Source organism: Cydia amplana, chromosome Z (genome assembly GCF_948474715.1).
Source record: "Cydia amplana chromosome Z, ilCydAmpl1.1, whole genome shotgun sequence".
Lineage (NCBI taxonomy): Eukaryota > Metazoa > Arthropoda > Insecta > Lepidoptera > Tortricidae > Cydia > Cydia amplana.
Genome location: NC_086096.1, coordinates 6,740,375 through 6,754,348, shown reverse-complemented (window position 1 = coordinate 6,754,348; position 13,974 = coordinate 6,740,375). Strand labels below are relative to the sequence as shown.

The window sequence follows — 13,974 nt, the reverse complement described above, 5'->3', positions numbered from 1 at the left end:
GCTTATATATTTTTATAACATTTTTTTGTTAGACATATTCTGTTTCAGAGGTTCTTTTAGGCACTGGCATTTCCGAGTGGTTCGCCAAATAACAGCAAGGTGCGTGTCGTGGCGTGTCACAGAAGTGTGTGTCGTGAGCTCACGGGCACGCGGCCGCGGCAGCTCCCGGCGCTACCACTACATCTATCGTCTGAGTAGTATGACAATCGGCGTAATCGTTTAAGACTAGTATATGTAATAATAATACCTATACCCGAACAGACCCGGGGCTTACCTTCGTACGCTACAACACCAAGTATCCTGATTATTATATTATTAATTAAGACTATTACTAAGTTATGGTTACATGAGCATATATATGATACAGCAATTAAAATCTTGTTTATAAAGCGCAATTTTTAACGTTTGTCCAAAATTCCTTTTTTTTTTAATTTTTTATTCTATACATGTTTATTTTGACTTACAGATTAAATTTATTTTACATATTTTCAAACAATACCTGCACAATTGATGTAATCAACAATAAGCGTAGTCATAGAGAAAAAAATACATAGTGCTCACTCCATACATCAGTTCTGACTATTAATTTCAGTGTCTACATCTAGCATCGAGTAGCGGAACTATCAGTACTGCTACTTGACAATAGATGTAGCACCGACCGGAAAGTCTTATCTCAACAGCATAAGACTTTCCGGTCGGTGGCGACATCTATTGTCAAGTAGCAGTACTGATAGTTCCGCTACTCGATGCTAGATGCTAATAGTCTTTTTGGTACTAAAACTGATGTATGGAGTGAGCACTCTATGTATTTTTTTCTCTATGGCGTAGTGCAGTTTATTAAGCACTAGCAAAGCAATAGATAGTAACGATAAGAAAGAGGGAGGAAGAGACGGCCGCGGCGGAGGGGGGGGGGGGGGGAAGCGTCCTACCGTCGCGTCGCCTGCTCATACTGCCCCTTCGTCTGAATACGATCTCGAACACATTATCGTATTGCTTGTATACTTTCAGTCTACACAACTGATAGGCGCCGCTAGAAATCAACATCTACTACACGAATTTATTCCAAAAAAGCTACGTTTAATGCCCCATTTAGAGTTCAAGGACTTGCATGCAATATCCGATACATTACTAACTACAGAGTACATACAATGAATTCAGTAAATCGACCAAATACCTACCGCAATGTAACGAAAGTAGCATGCAAGTTCTTGAACCGTCTAAACGGGGCTTAGAGAACGTAAGAACGCGCCACACATGCGCCAGTCATAGATACTTCATTTGCCATAAAACAATATCGAACGACGACAAACTATAACATTACTGCGACCGCAAAGTGAATGTTAACAACATACCGTTAATTAAAATAATCTAACACCAATATTATTATTGTAATAAATATTTTTTTCAGTCTTTGGTTCCATTCCAGTACATTGCATACTTCTATAAATGCTTTTTTATCCGATTAGTTTGATTTTTGTTCATTTAGCTTTTAAGTAGTATATATATATGTATATATATACATATAAGGTAGAGTTGGATTAGCCATCGGCACTTGTGGATCGGGCGACACATACCAGATGAAGACGGACCGCCAATTTTTACCTTTCTCACTATACATACATTCAAAACGAACTCAACGTAATATTCGTCACATAAACAACAAAATATAGACAACAGGTATAGATATTTTAAATTTGCAGTAATGTACATTGGGATAAATTCGACATTTAAAAACAAACACCTGAAGTTTTGGTGTTAGAATTTCCAAAGTATAAATTGTTTCTTTAGTATACATTCTTGAATTTTTCCCAATACAACTTATTTAGTATTTGATTATAATTAAGTTAGTCTGTGAGGGCCACCCTATGTAATGAAGTAGTACTAATAGGCGAGGTGTATCGCAATAATTATAGTAAAAGCGGAAGTTCGCCAGTGTCGTCGCTCCGTGCACGACACTGGCGCACGTGCCTTATCTAATTGATAGTTATAGCTGGTCAACCAAATCTTGTCAGTAAAAAAAAGGCGCGAAATTCAAATTTTCTATGGGACGATATCCCTTCCCGCCTACATTTTTCAAATTTGCCGCCTTTTTCTACTGTCAAGATCTGGTTGACCAAGTATAATAAAGAACCTACCGCTTTTTTGTCCTTTAGTATGCGAATTTTAACTCGCCAATATTGAAAGTATGGTACTTTACAATTGGATCTTAACGTTTAAAATACAGACAATTAATGTATTTAATTTGATTCAGATTTAATAAACAGCGATATACCCACAAAAACTGTTATAGAGTTTATCTAAAATGAACATTTGTTTTTATTTTTAACTTAATTTTAAAACAAGAGGTTAAATAACAAAATTTTAACTATACAAAACATGATTCGAATTCCACTTTTAAATTTTATAGATAGAAAAATATTAACTGTCGGATTCAAGAAATGATATTTTATTGATTGAACAGTTTGATTTTGTCGATGGACTGACCCAGACACGTAGTTACGTACGTACCAAGTTAGAGTATTCCATTATCCTCCAGTCCTTTGGTAAACATTGATTTGGTATATAACAAGAACCTATCCTCCTCACCATAATTTACAAACAAAATATTTGCCAATTTCTTTAAGTGGGTTAGGCAACACAAACAATACAACGCTACTTACTCGTAAATACATCCAAAAAGGCAAACTGCGTCTTATAAGACTTATATCGGCAAGGAACCTGTTTTCATAGTTGGGGTTCATCCATTTCGTGAATTAATATTGTTATTATTCGTGATACGGCGCCAAGTCTCACAAATGAGTCATGTACTCATGTACAATACATTAAAATATAATCATGAGCATTGGAATCGGGTAAATTGTATTCAATTACATTGCTCGTGGGTATATTTTAAAGATTAACTCACAAGGTGGAATCACACCCGTTAAGACTTCGAAAATAGGTCGCCGTCACTCAGTGCTTGTAATATCGGCGAAAAGAATTTACAGAGCATCAAGCGACGCGCCATTCCGCCCTAAACGGGCCGCTTTTGTTTTACAAATGTATTGCACAAAAAAATTTACATAATCACAGAAGAGACTAAACCGACAGAGATCTACTTGCAATAAGTTACAATAACGTGAGATCTAGAAACCCTCATATGTTATGTGTCACCTACGTACAGACAGAACGTGTCCTGGGAGTCAGAGATGACTCTTCTCCTTACAAATAAGCACATACAATATTCAATGGATGTCCATCGCAGCAGTCAGTCGTTTACAGATCAGGCGGCCGACTGCTGCGGTGGGTATTTACAACAGTATTCGAGAGCTCGATACCACAGGCACTGAACTTGGCAAACCATAACAACAGCTGAAGCACAATATGTCAAACGGAATTTTGAACAAAGTAACCATGCGAAAAAGAACCTCTTACCTACGTAATAAGGAAATTTGTAATCAAGCAAATAACAAAGGTCCGGTTTAAGTTGATATGTTCATCGCTCATTGATCACAAGCCGCAACGTGGATGTAACTTGATCGGTATCATGGCAGCTGCCAATTTATTAACAGTGTTTTTTTTTTCTCCTACAATTAGTAAAAATCACAAAACAATTTCTCTAAATGCTGCTAAAGAAAAGAGAATCAGTCAGTCTCTCGTGAATACAGTTAAACAATTTGAATTGAAAATCAAACCATTAGGTTTACCTACGAACGTAGCTGCCGGTGTCCAGAGGCCGCGGTGCGTCGCCCACTGATCTTCACTCGGCTAATAATTCTGAAAACAACCAATATTTGTATTAACACAATTTCAAAACTAGTAATATCGAAAGGTTCGCATCATTCAGTGCGGTTTACAGTGATGTTGAAATTTCAATTGAGGTTTTTCGTATTAATTATATCGTGGCAAATCATGACGAACGCCTCATGGGTCGTGTGACAATTCTCTAGGAAACTCGAATTAGAGGCCTTTTCCACAAATCGATGTGCAATGTTTACCGCCGGGTATAACATACCTAAACTTTATTTGGAACAGCGGGGGTGATTGAAAAAAAAAATATTGACATAATTTTTGTTGAGACGTGGGTACCTTTATAACCTTAAGAAAATATGAATATTATTAAAGATACAGGGCAAGTAGATTCATCCTCTTTAATATATATAATTTTTAGAAGTTTACAAATAGTTTTCGTTTAAGTACTATATATTTAGGTATAATCACAGAATAAATAATAGTATTAGGTACAGAAGACTCACTCTCTAACAAAACGCGTCTGTTACGATCAGCACAGATATGGCCGCTCGCGGCGACGGCGCCACGCGCGGCTTATGGCTAGCCACCAAAATTGGTGTGGAACGGATGTACTTTTAGCTACCTGTAGCAAAGCGACGAAATCGCGGAGTGAGCCACGCCTGGTACAATATAGTGAGGAAATGTATGCGTTGATTTTCATTTGATGTGTATTCTTTTAAGTTTTCGGTGAGTTATGGCACTTATGGCGTATTATAATGTGCTGTCATATATTTCCTGATGTATGGTTATTATTAAGTATTCGTTATTGCTTGTAGTTTCGGTGGTGCGGTAACGTATCACATATGGCGGAAGAGAGTGGCGAAGCGCATCTTTTATTCTGAACTAGAGGAGGGTAAGCGGAAACTTGGCGGACAACTCCTCCGATACAAAGATGTTCAGAAGCGACATATGAAAAAGTGCAACATCGAGCCCTCTCAGTGGGAAGGTTTGGCAGCACAGCGTCCTGAGTGGCGCAGGCTGGTGCAGGGCAAAGTGCGCGATTTCGAGGAGCAACGTAAAGTTGATCTCGACGCTAAGCCCGACGAGCTGAAAACGCGCCAGCCTGCTCCCATTCACTACCACTAAGCGGCTGGTGTCCTCACGTGCCCTCAATGTGCGCGGGGGTTCACCTCGAAGATCGGCTACGTCAGCCATCTTCGGGCGCACGAGCGCCGAGCAAACTAGGAGTCGTAGTGGTCGCCATGGCCGAAACCGGCCGGAAGGATCATCATCATTGCTAGAAAAATGATCTCGACCTAATAGGCTACATGACAATTTTTTTTTATGGTATCAATCGATCGGATTTGTTTTTAGGATCAAATGTCTATATGGGACCCATTGCATTAAAGTAACACAAAAGTCAGAATTTGTAGTCAAAGGCCGACCGTCGCACTTCACTCGCGAAACGCCCTATACAAAACGGCCAAGGGCCGTGACGTCATCGCCCACCTTGTAGTATGGACAAAACAAGAAAATTGCGTTTTTGTCGGTGAAATATTGCGTTTATGTATATAGTTGCTATACAATATTTTTTTGGATGAAATGTAAGGAATCGAATGGTACCCTTACTTTTATCGTTTTTGGAAGTTAAAAAAAACTTAAATTTTGAAACATTCAGGTCCTTAATTTTTGTAATTTTTCAATATTTTATTTTAATATCCACATTATTGTGATAAATAGCTCGTTTGCTATCTATTTTACTAGATTTTGTTATCAAATTCAACATGTGTCATCATCCCTATTCCAAAATATGCTCTGTGTTTATGGTGATTACCTGCGACGGGTCGGCGCGGACGGAACCCGCGGGAGCCGTCGGGGCCGCGCGGGCCGCGCACCACGATGACGCGCGGCGCGCCAGACTCCTCCAGCGAGGCGGTGCGCAGCCGCGCCAGCAGGCGCTCGGGCCGCTCTGGCCGGGGCTTTGTGCCACTCTTGCCGCTACTAAACACAACAAACAACATTATATATCATTTACTACAACAGGGATGTTGACATGAATCGCGAATATATATGTTATGTTTTTACCATAGCAGGGAATATTAGAACGCGGAAAATCATATTTTGCAAGTGTAAATATGCGTAATAAATTAATTAAAAATAATCAAAAGTATTTAAAATAATGCCCAGTATCACGTGACTGCAAACGCCAATCGGAGCGCGTGACGTAATCACAGTGGAATCACCAAAGACAAGTTATAAAACCTGCCGTAAGCTTTGGTTTCCTCCGAAAGCGGTGCCGTCATATAGCGGCCGTCTCCATACAAATACTACGACATCCATATTTAGCCGTATTATTTAGTATAGAGACGGCCACTATATGACGGCACCGCTATCCTAGGAAAACCGATCTTAAGTGTCTACAGATTATCGTACCGAAACGCGATCTTGGTGCGGTGCGGCGCACGAATCGATAGTGTGTAAGGTGGTGCGTTAAGGACGCAGCTATAAGTTAGAGCGAAAAAGAAGGTCGCTGTCCGATGCGGTAGTGTGTTAAGGCTTTAAAAAAATTGTCAGTTGCCATATAAAGAATTTAAAAAAATTACTGAAAGCAGTTTGTTTAAAACGCCGTTACGTCATCAAGGTCACGTGACAGTTTGGAGCGTTTAGGCGCGAAATTTAAACACGAAACTTATTATACATGTTTTTTTATTCAAAATTAATGAATATATTTTTTTAATATTTTTTTCTGTAATTATTACGTGTCTATCTACAAAATGAAACCAGTTCCAAAAAATTGTCAACATCCCTATTGTTTAACACTTTGAACGTGACTCCTATTATCTATGAGGCGCTATCGTGAACGTTGTTGAAATGCATGAATGGTATTATTATACTGCATCTGTAGCAATCTTTGGTCCAAACCAGTCCCAAAAAGAAGAGAAAAAGATCGCTCTAAACTATCTCTATACCGACTTGGACGTGACACAGTGACAATAAACGACATAATTTCATTGAATTTCACTTTTATACTGTATTTACACACTTTTTAACTATTAGACTAGCCCACACGCGTGCAGTCAAATGTATCTACTTTAATCAAATGACCGTAATTCCCCGACTTTGATGAAGAACAACAAAACACCTACCGTTGTAACGTCCATTACAGTTTTTAAATTAGAACGCTTTCTCTTCTACTCCTATTGACGATTTAATAAAACAACCCCGTTCTGGTAAATATTATTCTTATAGTTGGTCAAACCAATTAGTCAGTAAACAGCAACAAAAAAACTATAATCGTTTTCTTTTGGGTGCCACCCCTTGAACCCTTGTAACCAGTATCTTTGGAAGATTATATCAGCTTACTTTAAATCGAAGCTTTTTATTTGAGTCGTCGAGATCCTGACCTGCACGGCGGCTACACAGTCCTTTGACAAACTATACGTCCGTATGTATTTTATTTACTCAATGATTTTTTTTATTGTTTTACAGTTATGGCCAGGGCCATGTTGCATAACAAACTACAACTATCATAATATTGCAACCGGAACTCCTTTTCTAATTTCACTAATTAAAAACCGGCCAAGTGCAAGTCGGACTCGCGTTCCAAGGGTTCCGTACATTAAGTCCGACTCACGCTTGACTGCACATTTCTAATAGGTTTCCTGTCATCTATTTTAAAGGTAGGTCAGGTAAAGAACTATTTTGTGTATTTTTCCAAAATTTTAGACTCAGTAGTTTCGGAGTTAAGGGGGGGAATGGTCATTTTTTTGCCTTATTTCTTGAATAACTGCTAACAGCTAAACTATTAATCCTAAAATTATAAAAAAAAAATATTTGAGATTCTTATAATGAGTTCTTTCATTTGATATGTAACATGATATAGTTTGAAAAACTTTATTTTTTAATTTTCTTATTTATCCCCCAAAAATGGCCTCCATATTTTGTTACACGTCCATCTTTGGGTCACAAACTTACATTCGACTACCGTAGGCTCAAAGGGCGTAAGGGACAAAATGGCGAAAATGAATTATGAACGCAGTTACACTTTGTAACTTTGTTACTACGGTAATCGATATGTGTGCCAAATTTCAACTTAATTGGTCCAGTACTTTCGGAGAAAATAGGCTGTGACAGACGGACGGACAGACAGACGCACGAGTGATCCTATTAGTGTTCCGTTTTTCCCTTTTGAGGTACGGAACACTAAAAAGGGGTTCCGCTTGTAATATTAGTTGTAGTTTGTTATGCAACATGGCCCTGGATGGAGTCCTTTAAGAGCCAACAGGAGCTAAGATTTAAATATTTTAGGTAAATATACCCGTCTCGCTAACGGAAGCGGCTCCTAAAACTAGTGCGATAAGGACAAGGCGAAAAACCCTGCGTAAAAATCTCAAAAATCGAGGTTTCGTACTCGACTGTTTCCTCCTCCAAAACTTAACCAATCGTAACCAAATTTGGAAATATAAATGAATATGACATTATCTGTGTCGGACCGTTTTGCTTTTTTGACTAATTGATATCAGTTTTGAATAGCACGCCTTTCATTGCGGCATAGTCAATTAGGCCATTTTGACCATTTTTGAAGGGCTCTAGCGCCTTAAAAAACAAAAATATCAAAAAAATCAAAACGGTCCGACACAGATATCGACAATATTAATCTGTGTTGAAAAAATCATTGCTCTAGCTTCAAAACCCAAGGAGGAAACAGTAGAGTACGTTTGTATGGAGAAATGACCACTCCTGTTGGCTCTTAAGCCACTAGTCAATGAGAGAACTCACGAGACTTTGACGACGTTGCAGGCGCTGCTCTTGCCGTTGCGCGGGTTGGTGAGCATGACGAACTCGACCGTGTCGCCGGGCTGCAGCTCGGCGGGGTTGCCGCGCACCTCCGACATGTGGAAGAACAGCCGCCGCTGCTCCTCCGCCTCCACCGACAGCGACAGGAAACCGAAACCACCTGGAACATTCAAATATTCAAATAACACTGTAAGTGTAAAGGTGGGTCCACACGTCACAGACTTTAGTCTGCGCAGCGTGTCTGTACAGATTTAAGTCGGTGCAAATGGGACGTGTGGACGTGAAGTCTCAACTCTGTAACGACATCTGTGCATTTTTGTATCTGGCATCAAAAAGTCGGCGCAGACATGCGTGTTTGCGCCGACTACTGCACTGTGTGGACGCATGTTTAGACTTGTTTGGGTCAACTTACGACAACTTTGGTTAATTAATTCACAGTTTGCTTTGTTTTTATTATAAAAATGAACGATTTAAGAAAATATTCAAGAGAATTCTTAGTTGAATTTATAGATCTATATAAGTCCCTTCCAGCTGTATGGAAAATTAAGTCCAAAGAGTACAGTAATAGGGATATGAAGACGTCCGCACACCACGAAGGAACAACTAACATGTCTGTATCGTGTGGACGATGTGAGTCGCACATACTTTTGTCTGTGCAACAATCTGCGCAGCGCAAGTCTGCACCGTCTGGACCCAGCTTAAGGCCTGAGTGGACGCTCAAAGCGGAGCGTTCGGCGGGGCGTGCAGCGTGGCGTCGGACTCACAAGTGATTTGAGCAGCGTGCACTAAGGCCGCTCCTATACGCTTGCATCTGTTTAACGTGCACGCCGCACGCCCTGCCCCGCTGCACGCACTAACATGATCATGATGGGAAAGGTTGCTGGAAAAATAGAGGTAGTGCTCGAAGGAAATCGTGGTTGCGTAACATGCGAGAATGGACCGGGATTAAAAGGGTGGCCGAACTGTTTCGCCTCGCCAAAGACAAACAAAAATATGCGGAGCTGACTGCTAACCTTCACTAGTTGGGGAGACACCTGAAGAATAATATTCAAATGTACGACTATTAATGTTTGCGCACCGAATGGCCGATAATGCGGGGCGTGCAGCGCGGCGTCAATATTACATAAATGAAAAAAAAAAAACAGGTATGTATGTATAACCCCCCCCCCCCCCCCCTTGGAAGCTTGACGACACGCTACATGCGTGACCAAGTAAATACTTCGCAACCGTAATGCCATCGAAGCGGCAGTTTGAGTTGTAAGGCCGTTTTTATTAAGGCAAAAAACGGAACCCTTATGGATTCATCATGTCTGTCTGTCCGTCCGTGTATGTCAGTCACTTTTTTCCGAAACTATAAGAACTATACTGTTGAAACTTGGTAAGTAGATGTATTCTGTGAACCGCATTAAGATTTTCACACAAAAATAGAAAAAAAAAACAAAAAATTTTGGGGGTTCCCCATACTTAGAACTGAAACTCAAAAATTTGTTTTTCATCAAACCCATACGTGTGGGGTATCTATGGATAGGTCTTCAAAAATGATATTGAGGTTTCTAATATCATTTTTTTCTAAACTGAATAGTTTGCGCGAGAGACACTTCCAAAGTCGTAAAATGTGTGTGCCCCCCCCCCCCCCCCGTAACTTCTAAAATAAGAACATGATAAAACTAAAAAAAATTATGATGATAAAACTACGACAGGTTTTTGATGCGGTTTTTATTAATAGATAGAGTGATTCAAGAGGAAGGTTTATGTATAATTTGTTAACCCGTGCGAAGCCGGGGCGGGTCGCTAGTAAAAACTATTGTAAACTTTTTCGCTACAAGTGAAAGGTCATTCACCTTTGATGGCGTCAACGGTGGCGCGTCGCTTCTTGCGTATAGGCACGATGTTGGTGGCGCGGCCCTCCGCGTCCGCCTGGAAGGTGACCGGGTCGCCGACCTGCAGGATCTCGCGCTTGCACGCCAGACCCATGATACCGAACTCGTAAGATGTGCCGCCCTCCATTTGAATCAGACCTGAAATTGGTCAATAGTGGGTTAATTATGTTTGAATGTAAATCCATATTATGCCCCTGACTAGGGAATACAATCTCGATCTCGCAATTTCGAGATCACGCGAGATCTCGCAGGAGTTTGCGAAATTCAATCTCGTTGATAGGGAATCTCGATTTATGTAATCTTGGTCGAAATCTCGATTAAAATTTTCGATATCTCGAACGAGATTGAAAGATTGATCTCTGTGAGTGACTGTTTTGAGTAATCTTTTTGTTTGACCTTAGATTCATCTTGTTCAGGCAGTGCTATTGTGTGTAGCCAGCTTTAGCCGACGAAAATATCACTGTGGCGCACTCTGTGCGGAATATATGCGGAATAACGCCATAGATAGGTACCACTGACAATCCAACCTCTAGACTGAGCTTAGGCCAATTATTTCATGAAACCGATGCTGCCAAAAATACGGCGGTGCGGGGGGACGAGGTGAGCGAATCCCGTGCCGTGATTGGTCCGTTCAAAGACACGGACCAATCACGGCACGGGATTGACTCGAAGATGGAGTAACGCTACCGTATGTGTGGCAGAGGGTACCCCCTATGGGCGCGACTATGCTATGTCATAGAGAAAAAAATACATAGAGTGCTCACTCCATACATCAGTTTTAGTACCAAAAAGACTATTAGCATCTAGCATCCAGTAGCGGAACTATCAGTACTGCTACTTGACAATAGATGTAGTACCGACCGGAAAGTCTATGCTGTTGAGATAAGACTTTCCGGTCGGTGTTACATCTATTGTCAAGTAGCAGTACTGATAGTTCCGCTACTCGATGCTAGATGTAGACACTGAAATTAATAGTCTGAACTAATGTATGGAGTGAGCACTCTTGTCTTACTATATTTCTCTATGGCTATGTCTAGAGGTTGGATTGTCTGTGATAGGTACATACCGCAATATTTAGGCTGGTCCGGGTTAAGCGCCCGCAGCGTGCGGGTGACGGTGCCGTTGAGCGGCGGCTCGAGCGGCTTGGCGAGCGGCACGGTGCCGCGCGGCAGCACGCGCACGAACTCGGCGCTGGCGCAGCCGCCGCCCGACCCGCCCGCGCGGCCCAGCCCGTACTCCACCTCCGAGCCCAGCTCCAGGTTGTCCGGGTTGCCCTCCAGGTTGCTGGACATATATCATATTGTACAGGGTGGCCAAATAAGAGGTATACACTTTATTTTTGAAATTTTATTCTATAAAACATAAAAAATATTAAGTATTCCTTGTTAAATATAATATGTAGGGTCAGCAATTACACATGGAAAATAATGTCAGACAAATGTCCACCTCTAGCAGCATGGCAGATGCGAACCCTTTTCATCGTGTTTTTCATCACTTTTTCACACATTTCTAGCGTTATCTCAGCGACAGTGTTTCGAATATTTTGTTTTAATTGCCGAAGGTTCGTTGGCCTATTAGCATAGACACGTCCCTTTAGATAGCCCCACAGAAAAAAGTCAGGAGCCGTATCTACAACAAACTAATTTTCATGCAATAACTGTCATATTTACCGCCAAAATAAAATGGCGGCAAAAAAAAGTTGTATACCTCTAAGTTGGCCACCCTGTATATGTTTATATACGAAAATGTATCTACTATCTTATTACTCGGTGCATTGGCACATGTTGTTATGCCGTGTAAATGTATTTAATAAATAAATACATACTATCACAATCACAGTAATGCAAATCCGCACACCACTCTAGTGTGCGTTCGAGACAGCGTTAGGCGATGTCCCGCTCACACACCAGAGTAACGTGCAGATCCGCATTTAATGTGACGATCGTCATGCCGGCTGATTCTAATAGTAATATGTATATGACAAAATGGTTCACACCACAACACTAAAATGGCGGATGCGCATTGAGAATAAAAAAAAATCAAAAGAATATATATTCGCCAAAAGCAGTAAGACTCTTGCAGCAGCAAGCTGAATGCAATTATTTTGCAAAACTAGATCTTAAATTGGTCAATCAATCGCATAAAATGAAAGGACGACACCAAAAGCAACGCAATACCATCGAATAATCGTCTCATCTAATCTTGTAGATGTTAGTACAACATACATTTGAGAAATAAATATTTAATTATTATTAAGGGCGTTAAAGATAATTGTATCTTTGTCTACCCTTGTTTTTATTGAAAAACAAACAGTCTTATAATAAACATGTGTGCCACTTAGCTAATAACTACAAATTGATTTCGTTATAGACCTATAGTTTCCTAATTTCCAAATATCGAGATACAATTGAACAATAATAATAGTGTAAACTTCTATTTCCATTATCTTTTGATGCTTCTATTAAACAGCGCTATGACCATGCTTATAGAACTTTCCCAATATAGACTTTTAAGCATAATTTAACGGAAGGTTTAGTTCAAATTTTAGTTTTAACATTAACCATGCTAACACTATACAGTTATACACAAACAAAGGAGAAGAACTAAATAAGAGAACTGTTTCGAATAATGTACTTAATGTATATTGCTAAAGGTTTCCTCTTTCAGAAGCTCGCATTTCGCTAAGCAAACATTCAGCGCGCAAAGCAATTAAAAATAAACAAGCTATAAATAGAAAACGCATTGCATAAAACATTTTACTTTTAACTGACTAAAGTTTAGTATGTTACTCAAGGATCATTTTCAATGAGTCGTCGGTGCTTTATCATAGCATTGGCAAGAATATTTTGTGCTCAAGGCATGACTCTAGTATTAAACTGGATTGGGCATGAGTGGTGGGGATAACTGACAGAACGGGATAGTCTTATGTATCTTTCAAATCAAGTTTCATGTCTCTTTGACATTCCTATTTTTAATATTTAAAACTTTCGCGTTTTGAACACATTAACTCGTCACATTTTGCTGGCGTCGTGACATTTTGCTGGGACATCAGTTAGCCGCGACCACGACCAGTGAAACCTGTGTCGAAACGTCGGTAAATAAAGGTAATTGAATAAATTTCGCGTTAGACCAGTCTATAAATGTGAGTTAAATTTGCCGACCCGTGGCCTAACTTATTGGCTAATAATGAAGCGAAGGGTACCTGAAGTGGAAGAACACCTCCTTGCTGTGGTCGGAGGTCTCGATGAAGCCGAACCCGTCCTTGAGCGCGGCGATGAACCCGTGCAGCACGCCGCGCGAGGCGCTGCCGTTACTGGCGCCGCCGTTTGTGAGGCTGTGTTGGATCGTCACCGACATCGCTACCAGCTCCTTGGTTCTCTTCACCTGGGGCAAGATTAGTACATATTCATCAGTAGACATTACAATCACCTAAAATAAGCTGATTTTTATTTGCTTGTCGATTTTTTTTTTTCGTATAATTCTGATAAAATGAGTTCTTTGTGCTGGGCGGAATATACATGAAATGGGATTCATTCATAAAGTGGTTATGCACTTTTGCAGCTCGATGTACATCACGTTAAGCAGG

At 40.3% G+C, this 13,974-nt stretch overlaps 1 protein-coding gene across 2 annotated transcripts in view; it reads right to left on the bottom strand.

The window, feature by feature from the left end:
* Positions 1-2,415: 2,415 nt before the first annotated feature.
* LOC134660885 (cold shock domain-containing protein E1) overlaps positions 2,416-13,974 on the bottom strand; it is a 33,195-nt gene continuing 21,636 nt past the window's right edge. For both annotated transcript variants that reach the window (XM_063516731.1, XM_063516730.1), the window contains exons 13-18: positions 13,591-13,772; positions 11,455-11,672; positions 10,350-10,526; positions 8,491-8,668; positions 5,546-5,712; positions 2,416-3,756 (exon numbers count right to left, since the gene is read on the bottom strand). In XM_063516731.1, coding sequence (XP_063372801.1) covers positions 3,740-3,756; positions 5,546-5,712; positions 8,491-8,668; positions 10,350-10,526; positions 11,455-11,672; positions 13,591-13,772 — 939 coding nt within the window. In that variant the 3' untranslated portion in view covers positions 2,416-3,739. The remainder of the gene's footprint in view (positions 3,757-5,545; positions 5,713-8,490; positions 8,669-10,349; positions 10,527-11,454; positions 11,673-13,590; positions 13,773-13,974) is intronic.